Here is a 15,546-nt window from a genome sequence, read left to right as displayed (position 1 = left end):
GTGCAACTGGTTGCCTTCAGGGTCTTCCTTTTTGTTAACAACCACAGATTGATCAGCTTCCACAAATATAACTGAATGGCTGAATTAGTTGTGACACAAGGAAGAAATTTGCTAATGGGAAAAATCTTATTTTATTTTTCAAGTTAGCCTTCCCATGTTTCTCTTGAAGAATAGATGATCATCCTTTATAAGGACCACTGTTGTCCTTCCAGCATCATCTTTCATGTTACTACATGTACGTGACCATTGGTATTGTTGTGTAGTAGTCCAATTTTTTGAAGCAGCCTCCAAGAAAGGTGATACATATTAAGCTTAAAAGACATTTGGATGGTGGGGAAAGCTGATAAAGGATAGAATGCAAAGAATGAGACACCAGAATTAAATTTAAACAATTTCAGGTGGTTGCCTCTCTGTAGCACAATGAATCTCAAAATGTGGAATAAACTAGTGATCCATGGAAGTCCAGTAGTTTATCCAGCAAAGCCCTGCAGAATTGACTAGGCAGAGTGCACTGGCTGCCCCAACTTCATCACCTCTATTTACTGACAGTCTGACCACTGATATACAGGAGGAGGAGGCAGGCTACCTGATTGACAGTAAGGGAAGTACTATTAAGTGGTAAGCAAGCTGTGATCTGCTGAGTGGCCCATAGATATGGAAGCAAACTGGAGGAGTCACTCACTGGCTCAATCCTACCTCCTCCTGTGCACCAACTTGCTTGCCCTAGCCCTCCCCTCAATGCTAAATAAAGTTTAATTTGAGATTAATTGTTTTAGTACAAACTTTAGTATAAAAAAAACCCTTTTGGAATGGAAAGAAAGCTAAGCCAGACATAGATGTCAGTGTAATCATTTTATTCATTGAAAATTGGGAGCTTCCATGCCCTAAATCATGAAGGTAGATGAAGGGTGTGTTCATTTAACTCAGGGGTGTCAAACTCAATTTCATTGAGGACTACATCAGGGTTGTGTTTGACCTGGGGGGGGAGGCTGGTCAGGGTGGGTGTGGCCAGCTCAACGTCACACATATCAGGGACGCCTGTGGTGGTCCGATCACTCTGCCAGCGAAAATAGCCTTGTGAGGTCTGTTTTCAGCTTCCACAGCCTCCTGCAATCCTCTGCTAGCGGCCCTCCCGAGCTCCATTTTTGCTGGCAGAAGCACCACAGACCAGTCCTTCACTGTTCCCAGGCTGTCCCTGCAGGCCAGATCTAAGCACCCCGCAGGCCAGATCTGGCCCCCGGGTCTTGAGTTTGACACTATTATATCTTCAGGAATGAGACAGAGGCTTGTGTCCGGTAACTCTGTAACCAATTTATTTTAACACAACTTGTAACAGTAACAGGTACAACCAGGCAGGGTGCTGGTTTAACAATGTAGCAACAGAAGGATGATCTGTGTAGAGAGAGAGGCAGAGAAGCAGCTCCAGCTGGACTGGAGTGTTCGTTTGCTCTGGTGCTGAACAACTGACAGTTTGAACGAGTCTGCCTTTTATAGTTCCTCAGACTCGCCCGGCAACTGACAGGCGCATCTGATTGGCTAAGACGCGCCTGGCTGCTGCCGAGCTGTCATTCGTAACAGCGAGGACTAACTTTTACTATACAACACTTCTTCCCCCCCAGCTGTGTGCATGCGTGATGTTTGCGCACGCGTAGTCTTGTAAGTATACAGGAGAACGGCGGACACGCCCCGAACGCCGCAATTGCATTGCAGGCGGATCATCGCATTGATGTCCCTGTCTGAGCTCCTCCCCTCAGGGAGTGAAGCTCCAGGTGACGTCTGATGGCAGAGGAACCCTGAATGGATGACTCCCACTGAATGGTAAGCTGGGCGAAGGGGGCGCAGCCGAGGATGTTGACGGCTTATGACTAGGCCGGTAGGCGGCCTCTGGAAGGGGAAGGCTAGGTCTATGTTGGCCTAAACGTAATGGGTTGGGGTTTTCAACTCCGGATTGAGAAGCACTGCTGGGCTGTGATACTGAGCTAGGCTGGCCTGGATTGGAGAAGGCTGGAGAGTTGTGGTTATTTAACTGCGGTTGCGGGTTCAGGTCTGGCTGAGAAACGGTTAAGCCAGGACCTTGCGTGTCGGCTTGAGAATCATTTTCTGATGACCGTCGTTGTCTCAACTGATCCAGGTGTCTTCTCCAGGTTGATCCATCTGAAACTCGAATCCTGTAGGAAACGGGCCCTGTTATTTCGGTTATAATTGCGGGCACCCATCTCGTCTCTCCTCCATAGTTTCTAGCCCAAACCAGGTCCCCAGGCTTAAAAGTGCGGGAGGGGGTTGGAGGCCCCAGGTTGCCAGACTGAATTCCTGAATAGACGGGATGCAATCTATCCAGGGTGGTCCGCAGGCGCCTGCCCATCAACATCTCCGCGGGGCTTTTCTGTGTCAGGGGGCAAGGTGTGGAGTGCTGTGTCAATAAGTAAGCATCCACCCTTGCCTGCCAGTCTCCATGGTTTAGACGGCCCAAAGCCTCCTTGGCAGATCTAACCGCCCTTTCCGCTCGGCCGTTGCTGGCCGGGTGGTAAGGGGCAACCAGCGCGTGGTGGACCCCTTGCTCGGCCAGGTATGTTTGGAACGTTGTAGACGTGAATTGCGGGCCGTTGTCGGACACTACTGTGTCCGGCAACCCGTGGGTTGCGAACAATCGTCGCAAGGCTCGCACAGTACTGTCAGATGTGGTGGAGTGCATGAGCAATACTTCCACCCAACGAGAGTACGCGTCCACAACTATAAGGAAAGTCTGGCCGTGAAAGGGGCCAGCGAAATCTATATGTATTCTAGACCAGGGACCCCGAGGCATCTCCCATTCCCGGGAGGGAGAGGAAGGAGGAGATGGTCGGGACTGCTGGCAGGTTTCGCATTTGGCGACCCAGGCTTCGATCTCTGCATCTAACCCTGGCCACCAAACGAAACTGCGAGCAAGGGCCTTCATTCTGCTTACTCCGGGGTGACTTTCATGGAGACGTTGCAGAATCTGTTGTCGGAGGACTGTTGGGATGACCACACGGTCGCCCCACAGTAGGCAGCCTGAATGTATAGAAAGCTCCCACTGTCTGTTCTTGAAGTGCTTGAACTGAGGTGGTAACTCACCCGCAGGCCAGCCTCTCAGGACCCAGTTCAATAGCTGTGACAGTGTGGGGTCAGACCGAGAGTAGGCGGCCACATCGGTAGAAGTCAATGGCAATTCTAACTGAGCAATTGCCAGAACAGAACGGCAAGGAACCGCTTGATCTTCCGTGTCCGGAAGAGGGCAGCGACTAAGGGCATCTGCATGCCCTATTTGCTTGCCCGGACGGTAGCACAGGGCGTAAGAATACGCCGCTAAGAACTCCGTCCAGCGGGTCATCCTTGGGACAGGATAGGAGGGGTCGGTCTATCACCAGCCAGTAGCCCAAGGAGTGGCTTATGGTCTGTGAATAGGGTGAAGTGCCGCCCGTATAGGTAGTCGTGAAACTTTTTGATTCCAGACACTGCAGCCAGAGCCTCCTTGTCAATCTGGCTGTAGTTCCTCTCAGCCGAGGACAGTGTTCTGGAATAAAAAGCTATGGGGGCTTCTGAGCCGTTGGGCAGGACGTGACTCAGAACAGCCCCCAAACCGACGGGGGAGGCATCACATGCTAGAGTCAGGGGCATCTTGTCGCTATATTGCACTAAGACTGCCTCTGACGTCAGCAGGGATTTGACAGCCGCGAACGCATGCGCTTCGCGGCTGCCCCATTGCCAAGGCGCGGATCGGTCGAGCAACCGATGTAGCGGCTCGGCTAGTGATGCCTTGTGAGGGATGAAAGGCGCATAGAAATTTAGAAGCCCCAGGAACGATTGGAGCTGCGCCTTTGTAGTAGGAGTGGGAGCGTTCCTGATAGCTGCCAATTTAGAAGGGGTAGGATGAATTCCCTGGGCATCAATTGTGAAGCCCAGGAAATCCACTTGGGGCACAGCAAAGAAACATTTGCTGCGTTTAAATTTAAGACCCGCGCCCCTGAAACGGTCGAGGACTTTCCTCAGTACTTTGATGAGGTCTGAGCGGCTGTCAGCAGCGATCAGGACGTCATCAAAGTAAGGTACCACTCCAGGGAGCCCATGGAGCAGACGTTCCATGAGGCTCTGGAAAATCCCCGGGGCAACGGAAACGCCGAATTGAAGGCGGCGACAACGGAAAGCCCCCCGGTGGGTGACGATGGTTTGGGCAGCCGCCGCATCATCATCCACAGGGAGTTGCTGGTAGGCCTGCGCCATATCCAGTTTAGCGAAAATACGGCCCTGCCCCAAGGAATGGAGCAGGTGCTGTACAACAGGGACTGGATAGGGGTTTGCCTGAAGGCCAAGGTTGATGGTCGACTTATAGTCGGCGCAGATCCTAATGGAGCCGTCGGCCTTCACCGCAATCACAATGGGGGTCTCCCAAGGTGAGTGGTCGACGGGCTCCAGTATGCCCTGCGCCACGAGCTTATCGAGCTCAGCTTCAACCTTTGGCCTTAATGCAAAGGGCACCTGCGGGCCTTCAGTCTGATTGGTGCAACCTGGGGGTCCAAGCTAAGGGATATGGGGCTGCCTTTGTAATGGCCTAGCTGGCCATCAAAGATATCAGCATAGTCTGACAAGACTGCTGCTATGTCTGGGGGCGTGTCCGCAGTAGAATGAATCCCCTGAAGGGAGATACCCAAAGGAGAAAACCATTCTAACCCCAGAATTGCTGGTAAAGGTTTCTGAACAATTAAAGCAGGTAAAACAGCGCAAAACTTGCCATAAGAAACCCTCAAGGCATATGAACCTAGGATAGAGATATGGGAGCCTTGATAGTCTGTTAAAATTGCGTTAAGGGGTGACAAGTGACAACGTTTCACGTGGGGGCACAACATAGAAAAAGTGTCCCAAGAAAGAAGGGATTTTGATGAGCCGGAGTCCACTTCCATCTGACACGGCTTCCCTTCAATCAGTATTTTAATATTGATTTTGTCCGTACCCTGTGAGGATGAGTTGATGGAGGTGTCATGCAGGGACGAAGAAGCTTGATTGATGTTAAAGCATTCGTCTTGACGCTGAGCAGGTTTCCGCTGCTGCGAGCTCTTCGGCGGGGGTGGAGGAGGACCATATGGAGGAGGTGGCTCGATTGCTGCAGAAGGAGTAGGAAGTGAAGCCTTGCAGACATGGGCTAAATGTCCTTTCTTCCCGCAGCGACGGCAAACCGCTGCCTTGAAGGGGCAATTAGCCCAGGCGTGCGCTCCGCCACAGCCAATGCAAGCAGAGGAGTTTGAAGGGAAACGGCTGATGGCTTGACTCTGTCGAGGCTGCTGACGGCGGGGTTGTGCTCCAAGTCTATCTACCTGAAGTTGTTGTAGATAGTCAGGCAGGGGGGCTAGCTCATCAATTAGATTTGTAATGTACGTTGGCTGCTGGAGCGGAGGAGGAGTTGGAACGGTTGAGGCTTGAGTGGCAGGTAACCCTCCAGCAACCGTCATCTGCGCGAGGTAGCGTTCTATTTCGTTGGAGGATGAATCTGCCAACTCCGCAGCGCGAGCCTCGTCTATGGCATAAGCTAATGTGACCTTAGGCTTGCCCAAAAGTCTACGCCTGAGAAAAATATCCTTTAGGCCACAGACGAATTGCTCTGCGAGATTTGCCTCAAGATCTGGGAACTCACACTGCGCTGCAGCAACTCTCAAGGCTTGCAAAAATTGATTTACCGTTTCTGCAGGCTTTTGGACTCGCCTGCGGTAAGCGAAGCGTCTGGCTATTTGAGATGGAGTAGGTGCGTAGTATGCCTGCAATCCGTCTGTTAGTTCTTGCCAGGTGAGGTCGTACACCGCTCTAGGGGCGGCAAAGGACCTTGCGGTGGCAAACATTTCTGGGCCACAAGCCGTAAGGAAGAACCCACATTTCCTCGCTTGAGACTGACCTTGACGGTTGTTAGCGATTAAAAAACATTCAAACCGTTCAAGAAATGCCTCCCAGGTTTCACCTCCAACCCCAAAAGGGGCAAACATTGGCATTCCGGCCATAGCAGTTGGTTGGAGAAGTGGCAGTTGGTTCCTTTTTCTTCTGGTTACAGGTCCCCAGTCCTCGTCGCCAGTATTATATCTTCAGGAATGAGACAGAGGCTTGTGTCCGGTAACTCTGTAACCAATTTATTTTAACACAACTTGTAACAGTAACAGGTACAACCAGGCAGGGTGCTGGTTTAACAATGTAGCAACAGAAGGATGATCTGTGTAGAGAGAGAGGCAGAGAAGCAGCTCCAGCTGGACTGGAGTGTTCGTTTGCTCTGGTGCTGAACAACTGACAGTTTGAACGAGTCTGCCTTTTATAGTTCCTCAGACTCGCCCGGCAACTGACAGGCGCATCTGATTGGCTAAGACGCGCCTGGCTGCTGCCGAGCTGTCATTCGTAACAGCGAGGACTAACTTTTACTATACAACAGACACCACTGACTTAACTGGATAATCCAACCCTTTCCCAAAAATGTATTTAATGTACTTGGCAAAATATGTGAGTCTCTAGCCTCTGTCAGCCTGTAGAAGGAAGAGAGAATGCCTTGAAGGACAAGCGAAAGGATCGCTACCAAGGCAACAATTCAATAAAAGGAGCCTGAGCTCAAGCCAAGAAAGTAACTTGAACTGTAAACACAGTTGCAGTCATGTGATTTTCACTTAGTGACCACCTTGCTTTACAGTTTGTTCCGATTGCGTTAAACAAGAATATTACCTCTATAAATATTCAAACTTTTTTTAGTGATCCATATGTTAAGAATTTTTCCCTATGTCCAATTGACAGTGAATTTACAAAACTGAGAGGCATGCTTAATTTTTAACTGTGTTTGAGACCTAACTTGCATTTTGCATTTGATGAATACATAGATCTGTCAGGGGATTTTGCAACAAAAATAAGCATAGTGTGTTTACTTTCAAGACAGTTTTTGACTCTGGGTGTCTGCCTGGACAAGTTTTACAAAAAAATTTTTTTTCCAGATAGACCTGAGTCCTTAACTCTCCACCATGCTAGTTAGAAATACTGGAAGTTGCAATCCCCAAACATCTGTAAAACCTTTTTCTCTTTCTAGATTCAAAGTTCTAAGCTGGAAGAAGAATGAACCCAGAATACCCAGAAAACAAATAGGATGAAGACATGCTGTTCTGGTTCTACATTATATCTTGGTTTATGAAGGCAATAAAAAAGTATTGGAGTGTATCTTTGTAGTTCCATTGATTGCTCAAATTTCAGTCCAATTCCACCCTTTGTACATTTGAAAGTATTACCTTAAATATCCAGAGAAAGGTTTTTAGATCTTGTATGAGAAGACTCAGCTGGATCAGACATCTCCTAGATACTAAAAGGAGCTTCTGACCCCCATACATTAGCATTTATTTCTTCTGAATAAGAAATTATATGGCACAGGGCAGGATCACTTTTTCTCTCCATAAATTATGTTAAACAAGTAGGAAAATGCAATTTGGAATTCACTTAAACATCTAATGCTTGATTTGGCATCTAAGCAGAATTTAATTTAATATTTGCTCAGGATGTCATTGTAGAAGTATAGAATTACTGTCTCTCTAGTTTTATTAGCCTTGAGGACCTTGAAATGGGGATTTCATCTGATTATTGTTAATTTGCCAAGATATATTATAATCTGAGGCAATTTAAAATGAAAGGCAATATAGTATAAAATGTAAACCAGCAGTTGTTACTTTTGCTGCTTTGAAAAAACCTTTAATAAGTAGTGGTCCATGAGATTTTAATGATTTCAGATTTCAGATAAAATCAGATGAAAATTTGGCATTCTTGCCTGAAATCTCATAAGATTTTACTGTTCTTGTCTATAATATGTCCCATAATCTAACCAAAACAGCATGTCTTCATCCTATTTGCTTTCTGGGTGTTCTGGATTCATTCTTCTTCTAGCTTAGAACTTTGAATCTAGAAAGAGAAAAAGGTTTTACAGATGTTTGGGGATTGCAGATGTTTGGGGATTGTAGAAACACCACAATCTCACGAAAGTTAGGCCAAATTTAAACAAATTAATTTAGGATCTTCTAGTTTCCATGAGAATAGATCATGACATTTTCAAAATGGAGGGAAGGGAACTAAACATGGAATTTCTTATACCCAACTCCCAAATTATTCAATTATTCAAACATATTTTATCATTCCGGAGAGTTTTTAAAAGTTTTTATACATCTACTTATACACAGAACTAAATATTCATGCATTCTGTTCCTCTTCCATGCAAGAGTAACTCTCCTAAATATATTGTCCTTGTTAAATGTTCCACTCATTAATTTTTATGAACAGACATCACCAGGCTTGAATAAGAAGGCTCAGGTCTGTGCCGTGTGTTCCTGGGAGCCATTAAATGACACCATGAATGCCTGTCAATAAGGACACTTCAGGGGCCACATGGACAAAAAAAACAGCCTACCAGCAAGCTGATGGAGGCTACACCTACAGTCTTTGTTAAGTTATGTCATTTTCTTCGTCTAGCAGCATGATGTTGTGGCATTCAAATTATAAAGGTGTGTCATTCTCCTATTTGGCTACAAATGGAAAAGGCCATCTCTGATCATTTAATTTTGGTAGGGAAACAATGCAATAAAGTGTACAGCTTCAACTGAACTGCGAAGCATTTGCAGCAGAGTTTGTTAGTTTTTAGTGATAATCACTTTTTGTTTAAAGAGGGAGTGATTGATGGAGGTAGCCAGACAAAAGGGAGAAAGTATTCTAGAGTGATGCTCAATACACTCAAACTGTATAGCATGGCTATGTCTGAACCTGTCATGGTTAACAAATGCTGCCATGCTGCCATGGACAACTAGAGCTGATGTGACTTGTTGCAATGGCCCTTGACGCTAAGAGATGGCTTAGCACAGGATGCTAGTGTATTGGTTATTGTGTTGGAGTAGAACTAGGGGAGATCGATACTCAGCTTTAAGTACAGTTATGGAAATTCTAGGTGACTTTGGACCAAGGGTGAGATCTCTGTTATTGGGAAGAAAAAGTAGAAGAGGAGATCCTAGATTAAAGGTGAGACAATCTGTTTAATCAAAAATAAAAAAAATCTTTTCAAAAAAAGTAAACAATATAGAATAAGAATTTATAAGAAACACAACACTGCCTAAGTACAATAATGCATACAGTTTAACATACTCAAAATAATTCAAGAGGCTGTATGAAGTTTTGTGACTTACATCTGTTATGTTCACTTCTCACTTTTATCCACAATTCCAGAGGTATTTCACGAGAAGAGTACCCCACTCCTCTGCTCACAATAAAATACCTCATGCCATCAGACTTGAGATTTTGGGCTTGGAGAACTTAGAACTACACCGATTAAGGTCTGACATAAGCATAGTACACAAAATTGTCTGCTACAATGTCCTACCTGTCAATGACTACTTCAGCTTCAACTGCAATAATACATGGGCAAACAATCGATACAAACTCAAGGTAAACCGCTCCAAACTCGATTACAGAAAATATGACTTCAGCAACAGAGTGGTCAATGTCTGGAATGCACTAACTGACTCTGTTGTTACATCCTGAAACCCCCATAACTTTAAACTTAAACTGTTTAGTGTGGCCTTCACCCCTTTCCTAAGAGGTCTACAAGGTGGCATGCATAAGCGCACCAGTATGCCTACCGTCCCTGTCCTATTGGCCCCATTTATTTGTACCCATTTCCTGTATTCATGTCCATGTTTATACTTATACATGTTTGACTGGCTAAATAAATAAATAAACAAACAAATAAATAAGAAAGAAACGTTATGGCTGTGTTAAATATGTTTTACCAGCCTAATCCATCGCCCTTATAGGAGTCATACCGTTCTGATGAATTTTATCTGCATAGTTTATTAGACATGCTTGCCTACTTTGCTGGGCTGGCAAAATTGTTATCGTGTCAAATTTCCCCAGCAAGTTCATCTTTAGATCACTTTAATTCAGATGATACTTGCCTGAACTTCATTTTGACTTCTCCAGTGATATCAATGACCTTTCTTTATTCATCAGTCGCAAGTGAGACTAGGGCTCAATTCGACATCAGAATTTATCAAAACAGAAGCAATTTTGTTATTAATACATCTTTTTCTTCAACTAAGCATTGAATTATCCTACTAACCGTGTTTATTGTTCTTATTTAGAATCTACTATCTTGCTAATTAAAATGAAGGGTTTAATGTCTTTTCATCTAGATAACTTAATTCCCATTTTTTAAAATTGAAAGTTATATTTAAAACTGATTTCCTGATTAGCAATGGAATTAATAACATGATCAAGCCTTTCTTAATAGAAAGTTTTCATCCTTCACTGTAAAACTAAAAAGAGGTTATTAAATGCCACAGGGTGATATGATTGGGGCCAACTGGGTTATACCTTTGGCACCAAAGTATATAGCAATAGTGGTAAGATTTTAAGTCATAACAGTTAATTTACAATAGTTGTTTTCAGAATTAAAACCAAATATTGCAAAATAGTTTCCTAAGTTACAGACATGAACATTTACATATTGATTTTGTGATTCTTGGAAATGGATGCTCATAACTTTTTAAAACGTATATTTTAGATTTAGTTTTTTTAGTTAGTTTAGTTCAATTATTTATTTAACCTAACAGATTTTACAGAAGTAGAAAAAAATGCAAAAAATTCATTACCTTAATGAATTATTTTAATGAATTTATCTTAAAATAAACCTTATGGCTTTATCTTATGTCATTATTGGTAGACTGTGTTTGAAAGATGCTATAGAAGAGGAACAAGAACTGATAAGTGGATTTTAAAATACCAAACTACCAGAATGTGACCCTGGGCAATTAAACTTGCTGATGTCTTAATCATTCAAAAGCATATTTAAATATTTTTTTAAAAAGTGACCTGGATAATTTTTGTATATTGGATTTACAAAAGAAACTTGTGAAGTTATGAAAGATATTGTGACAAATGATCAAAGAAAAAATGAAACAAAATAAAGTTGTAATACAAGATCATGATTGTTAAAGGTAAAAAGAAGAAAATAAAGATTTATTTGGTTTATTTGATCAAGATTAAAATAGCTATGTTATTTTTTCCAGAGCGCTGCTCAGGAGAGCCCAAGCAAAGGTTAAATACAGCCAAACTGCCCAGAACTGAATTGAAACTTTAAGCCACGCCTCTGGTGCTGATTATCTTCAGATTTTTTCAATTCAGCTAGCCCAGCGAACGCGCCTAAAGTTTCTCTTCATTTATTTTACTAGCTTGGACTCTCTTGAGCATTTACTGTGATTATTTTCAGTTTAGGAGATGAACAGGCTGAGTGAGTGTAATTAGACTTCTTTAATTCGTTCCTGACTCACTCTTCTTTCCTCCGGCGTGCTGTTTAACTCCCAGGCGCCACTCGGAACACAGGCAGCTGCTGGGGCAAGCGCGTGGGTCGGAGTGCCAATGCCAGCGCTGTTGCAACCCTCGCTGAGGCTCCTGCGGTTGGCGTCCATTTCTTGAGTGGTCGGCATGCAGGTGCGGTGCCTCAGAGCCCCGGATGGCTTGGCGGCAACTTTTAAAGTAATTAGATCTTTCCGGCCGCCATTTTGGGAGCTATTTGCAGTTTCAGTTTCTGATTTCAACCTTGTGCCACAGCTGCCTGCAGCCTGATTCACAGCAGGAGCCACGAGGAGCCACTCTTTGTCCAGCCTGGCTGGCAATTTGGTTTGTGTCCCTTTCACCTGAGCGGCAAGGATTGGGGCCGCTGGTCACAAGCCTTTTTCCTGCAGTGCTGGGAGCGCTTTGTTCCACCTGCTGGATATTGGTGCTGCGACCCCCCCATGTCTCTTCAGAGCGTCTGTTGGTTTGCAGGGCTTTTGCAAGGTGGTGAGTGGAGGTAGCCCCTGATTATCATTTGGCCCACAGTTCCTATGTGGCTGAGCAGGCTCCTGAGGATTCCACCCAGGCAGGGGGTTCCTCCAGGGTTTTCTCCAGGCAGGCTGGTGTGGCTGCCAGGGAGGCCATCAGGGGCTCCAAACCATACTCCAGGCCTGGGCCTAAGCAGGGATCAGGGCCAGACAAGGATGTGGTGCATCGCCAAAAAAGCGACCCTCAAAAAGCAATTCTCCAAGGCCCAGCACCAAACACAATCCTCCCAATCGGTGTCTCCTGAGGAGCCCGCCATGGAGGTTCCTCTGGCCCAGCCTAGGCCTTTTTCAGACAGCGAGGATGAGGGCTGGAAGTTTTCCCCATGGCTTCCATGTCTAGAGCAATATCACCAGGGCCCTCAATGGTAGATCAGGCTGATCTTTTCGCTTGCCCTTCGGATCTCGAGGAAGGCCCTGCCCCGGGTCCCCTGGCCCCTCAACTTCCGCCTTCAAGGCCAAAGCCCAGGGCTCGACCCATGGAGGATCTTGGGCCTGACCTTTCAGTGGAGATGCAGGAAGTTATCAACAGGGCCATTTCCCAGAGCATCGAAGCGGGCATGTTGCACAAGGGCAAATGCACCTGCAAAACTAAGCACCTAGAGCCCCAGCCAGTTCCTGTGGTTGCTTCTCCTCCACGTCCCTTGCATTCCCCCCATTCCTCTTCGGATTCCGAGGCTTCAGACTGGGAGGAGGGGGATGACATTCTGCCTGTTCAGGAGGCTGAATTCTCGGGGGAAGAAGGTGCAGCGACTCAAAAGCCCTTTTCTTCGGGTCTCTTTAACATTGCAAATTTCAAAACCATTTTGGACAAGGCCACGCTGGCCATCTGTATGGGGTCCACTCCATCTGTTCAAGCTCCTGCTGAACTGGATGACTTGTCTGAGGATTTGTTTGAAGAACCGGTCTTGGTCCAGGAGATCATTCCTATTCCCAAGATGTTTCTTAATTTGGTTCAGAAACAATGGGCCCAGCCTGCTACCATGGCTACCCCCTCTAGCAATGATAAGAAACTGTACACTGTGGATGCCAGCCTGGAGGATTTACTTAAGCTGCCACTTATCGATCCTCTGGTAGCGGTCCTCATCTCAATGTCTGTGCTTCCGCCTGATCTGTTGGAGGGCCTTAAGGCTGAGGATAAGAAATCTGAGAATGCCTGTCATAAGACACACCAGGCGGCCACATGAGCAATTAAGACGTCTGCCTCGGCTTCCTTTCTTTCCAGGACTGCTCTCCTCTGGTTGAGGAAGTTAATGGCAAGGGTTGCAGTTAAGGATACCAAGTTGAGGCAGGAGATTAATAAAATCATGGCAGCCACTGAGCATACTGCTGATGCCACCCTCAGTGTGGCTAAGTTTGCTTCTCGGGCCCTGGCTTCGAATGTTACCACCAGGCGTCTCTTGTGGCTGAGGCATTGGAACGTTGACATGCGCTCCAAATGGAAGTTGGTTTCTGCCCAACAAAGGGGTCAAGCTTTTCGGGGAGGTCTTGGACTCGGTCCTAGTGGAAAATAAGGACAAAAAGAAGGTGATGCCATCGGTTTCTAAGAAACCCGATAAGAAGGGCTTTTATTCCTACAGGAGGCAGTCCTTTCGGAACTCGGGACCTTCTTCCAGTTCTGCTCAGTCACATTGCCCATTCAACCAGCAGGTGGACAGGTCCCAGGACCGTCAGTCCTTTCGGGACAGAGGTCGCCAACCTTATTACTCCAGACGCCCCTTTCGGGGAGGATCTGTCTCCCGTCCTTTCAAGAAGTATAAGTGGCTGTCGGGAATCAGCTCCCATAGGGGGGCGGCTCCAATTGTTTCATGCCCAGTGGGAGCAGGTCACGTTGGACCAGTGGGTATTACAAATGATCCAACTGGGTCTCACCCTAGAATTCCTCTCTCTTCCTCCCCGTCATTTCATCAGGTGCCCCGTTCCCTTGTGCCCACTCAAAAGATCCCTCATGGAACAGGAAATAAGACATCTCAGGGAATCAGGGCCATAGAGCCGGTTCCTCCGGGTCAGGAGGGGACAGGGTTCTATTCCATCCTGTTTTTGGTCCCCCAAAACTCCGGAGGGTGGAGAGAGATCCTAGATTTAAAGAAGCTAAATTATCATGTCACATATCGGAGGTTCAAGATGCAGTCCCTCCAGTCAATCCTGGGCTGCATCAGGCTGGGAGACATTTTGACCTCCATAGACCTAAAAGAGGCCTACCTCCACGTACCCATCCACAAAGCCCACCGCAGATACCTGAGGTTCACCTACGTCGGCCAACACTACAAGTACCAGGCCATGCTGTTCAGCCTATCAGCCCCCAGGACGTTCACCAAGGTTCTTGCAGCAGTGGCGGTGTCCCTCAGGTCACAACCAGTAAGGCTGCACTGCTATTTAGACAATGTGCTCATCCAGTCATCATCCCCCCAGCAGGCAGTCAAGGATCTGCAGTACACTATGCAGGTTCTTCTGGGTCACAGCTTCTTCATCAACTTGGAAAAGAGCCATCTTCAGCCAAAGACCAGGCTTCAGCACCTAGGAGCTGTCATCGACACCGTCGCCTGCCAAGTCTTCCTATCACCGGAGAAGGTGGAGAGCCTCAGGGCCATGCAAGTTTGGTGGTCTCCTCGTGCCAAGATAGTTCTGCTGTCGCAACTCCTGAGCAAGATGATCTCGTGCCTATCCATCGTTCCGTGGGCACGTCTTCACTCTCGTCCCCTCCAGTAGCTTCTGCTGCCCTATCAAAGGGCCAATGAGAGCAGTTCACCGCGGCTCGTTCCGGTCTCCGCAACAGTGCGTCGCTCACTCAGGTGGTGGTTGTCTCCTGCCCTGAAGAAGGGGTCTCCATTCAAGGAGTCGACCTGGCTCACCATCACAACAGGTGCCAGTCTGTATGGTTGGGGGGCTCACTTCCGCAACCAGATAGCTCAGGGCAGGTGATCCTCGGCCGAGGCATCGCACAGCATCAACTGGTTGGAGCTGAGGGCGGTCTGGTTGGCCCTGCTTCGATTTCAGATGGGCATTCAGGGTCATCACGTGAGGGTGCTGATAGACAACGTCATGACGAAGGCACACATCAACTGCCAGGGGGCACGCGGTCCAGGTCCCTGATGTCAGAAGCCGACGACTTAGGTTGGTGAGCGGAGCTCCATCTGCTGTCCATACAGGCGGAGCACATCTCCGGCAGGGTGAACACCCAGGCGGACTGGCTGAGCAGGGTGACTGTCGATCACTCGGCGTGGTGCCTGCCCCTGCAGCTGTTCCACCACATAATTCAGAGGTTTGGTTGCCCCCAGGTGGATCTGTTCACAACAGTGGCCAACTCTCATCTTCCCAGGTTCTTCACCAGGTTCCACGACCCAAGGGCCAAGGGGGTAAATGCTCTTCACTGCCCTTGGCTGAAGGGACTGCTCTACGCCTTTCCCCCATTGCCTCTTCTTCCCAGAGTCATCAGGAAGATCCTGGAGGAAGCAGTGGACATCCTTCTGGTAGCCCCTTTTTGGCCCAGGAGAACCTGGTTTGCCGATCTGGTGAGTCTGTCCGTCCGAGACCCATGGCGGATTCCTCCACACAGGATTTCTCTCTGCCAGGGGGCCCTTCTTCATCCAGAGACCCAGTGGCTACAACTATCCATTTTGCACTTGAGAGGGATCTCTTGAGCAAGGACAACCTTTCCACCAAGGTGATC

General features: G+C 47.0%; 1 protein-coding gene across 1 annotated transcript; it reads right to left on the bottom strand.

Moving 5' to 3' along the window:
* Positions 1-2,128: 2,128 nt before the first annotated feature.
* On the bottom strand, positions 2,129-4,544 carry LOC116512427 (the record flags this gene model as incomplete). The annotated part of the gene is given in 6 exon segments (XM_032222908.1): positions 2,129-3,052; positions 3,263-3,357; positions 3,360-3,910; positions 4,142-4,263; positions 4,393-4,496; positions 4,499-4,544. Coding segments are annotated over 6 exon segments (1,842 nt in total), but the record flags the coding sequence as incomplete, so codon positions are not given.
* Positions 4,545-15,546: the final 11,002 nt, after the last annotated feature.

The sequence above is a fragment of the Thamnophis elegans genome, chromosome 8, assembly GCF_009769535.1.
Source record: "Thamnophis elegans isolate rThaEle1 chromosome 8, rThaEle1.pri, whole genome shotgun sequence".
Classification (NCBI taxonomy): domain Eukaryota; kingdom Metazoa; phylum Chordata; class Lepidosauria; order Squamata; family Colubridae; genus Thamnophis; species Thamnophis elegans.
Note: the sequence above shows the minus strand (reverse complement) of the source record. Positions and strands in the feature narration are given on the sequence as shown.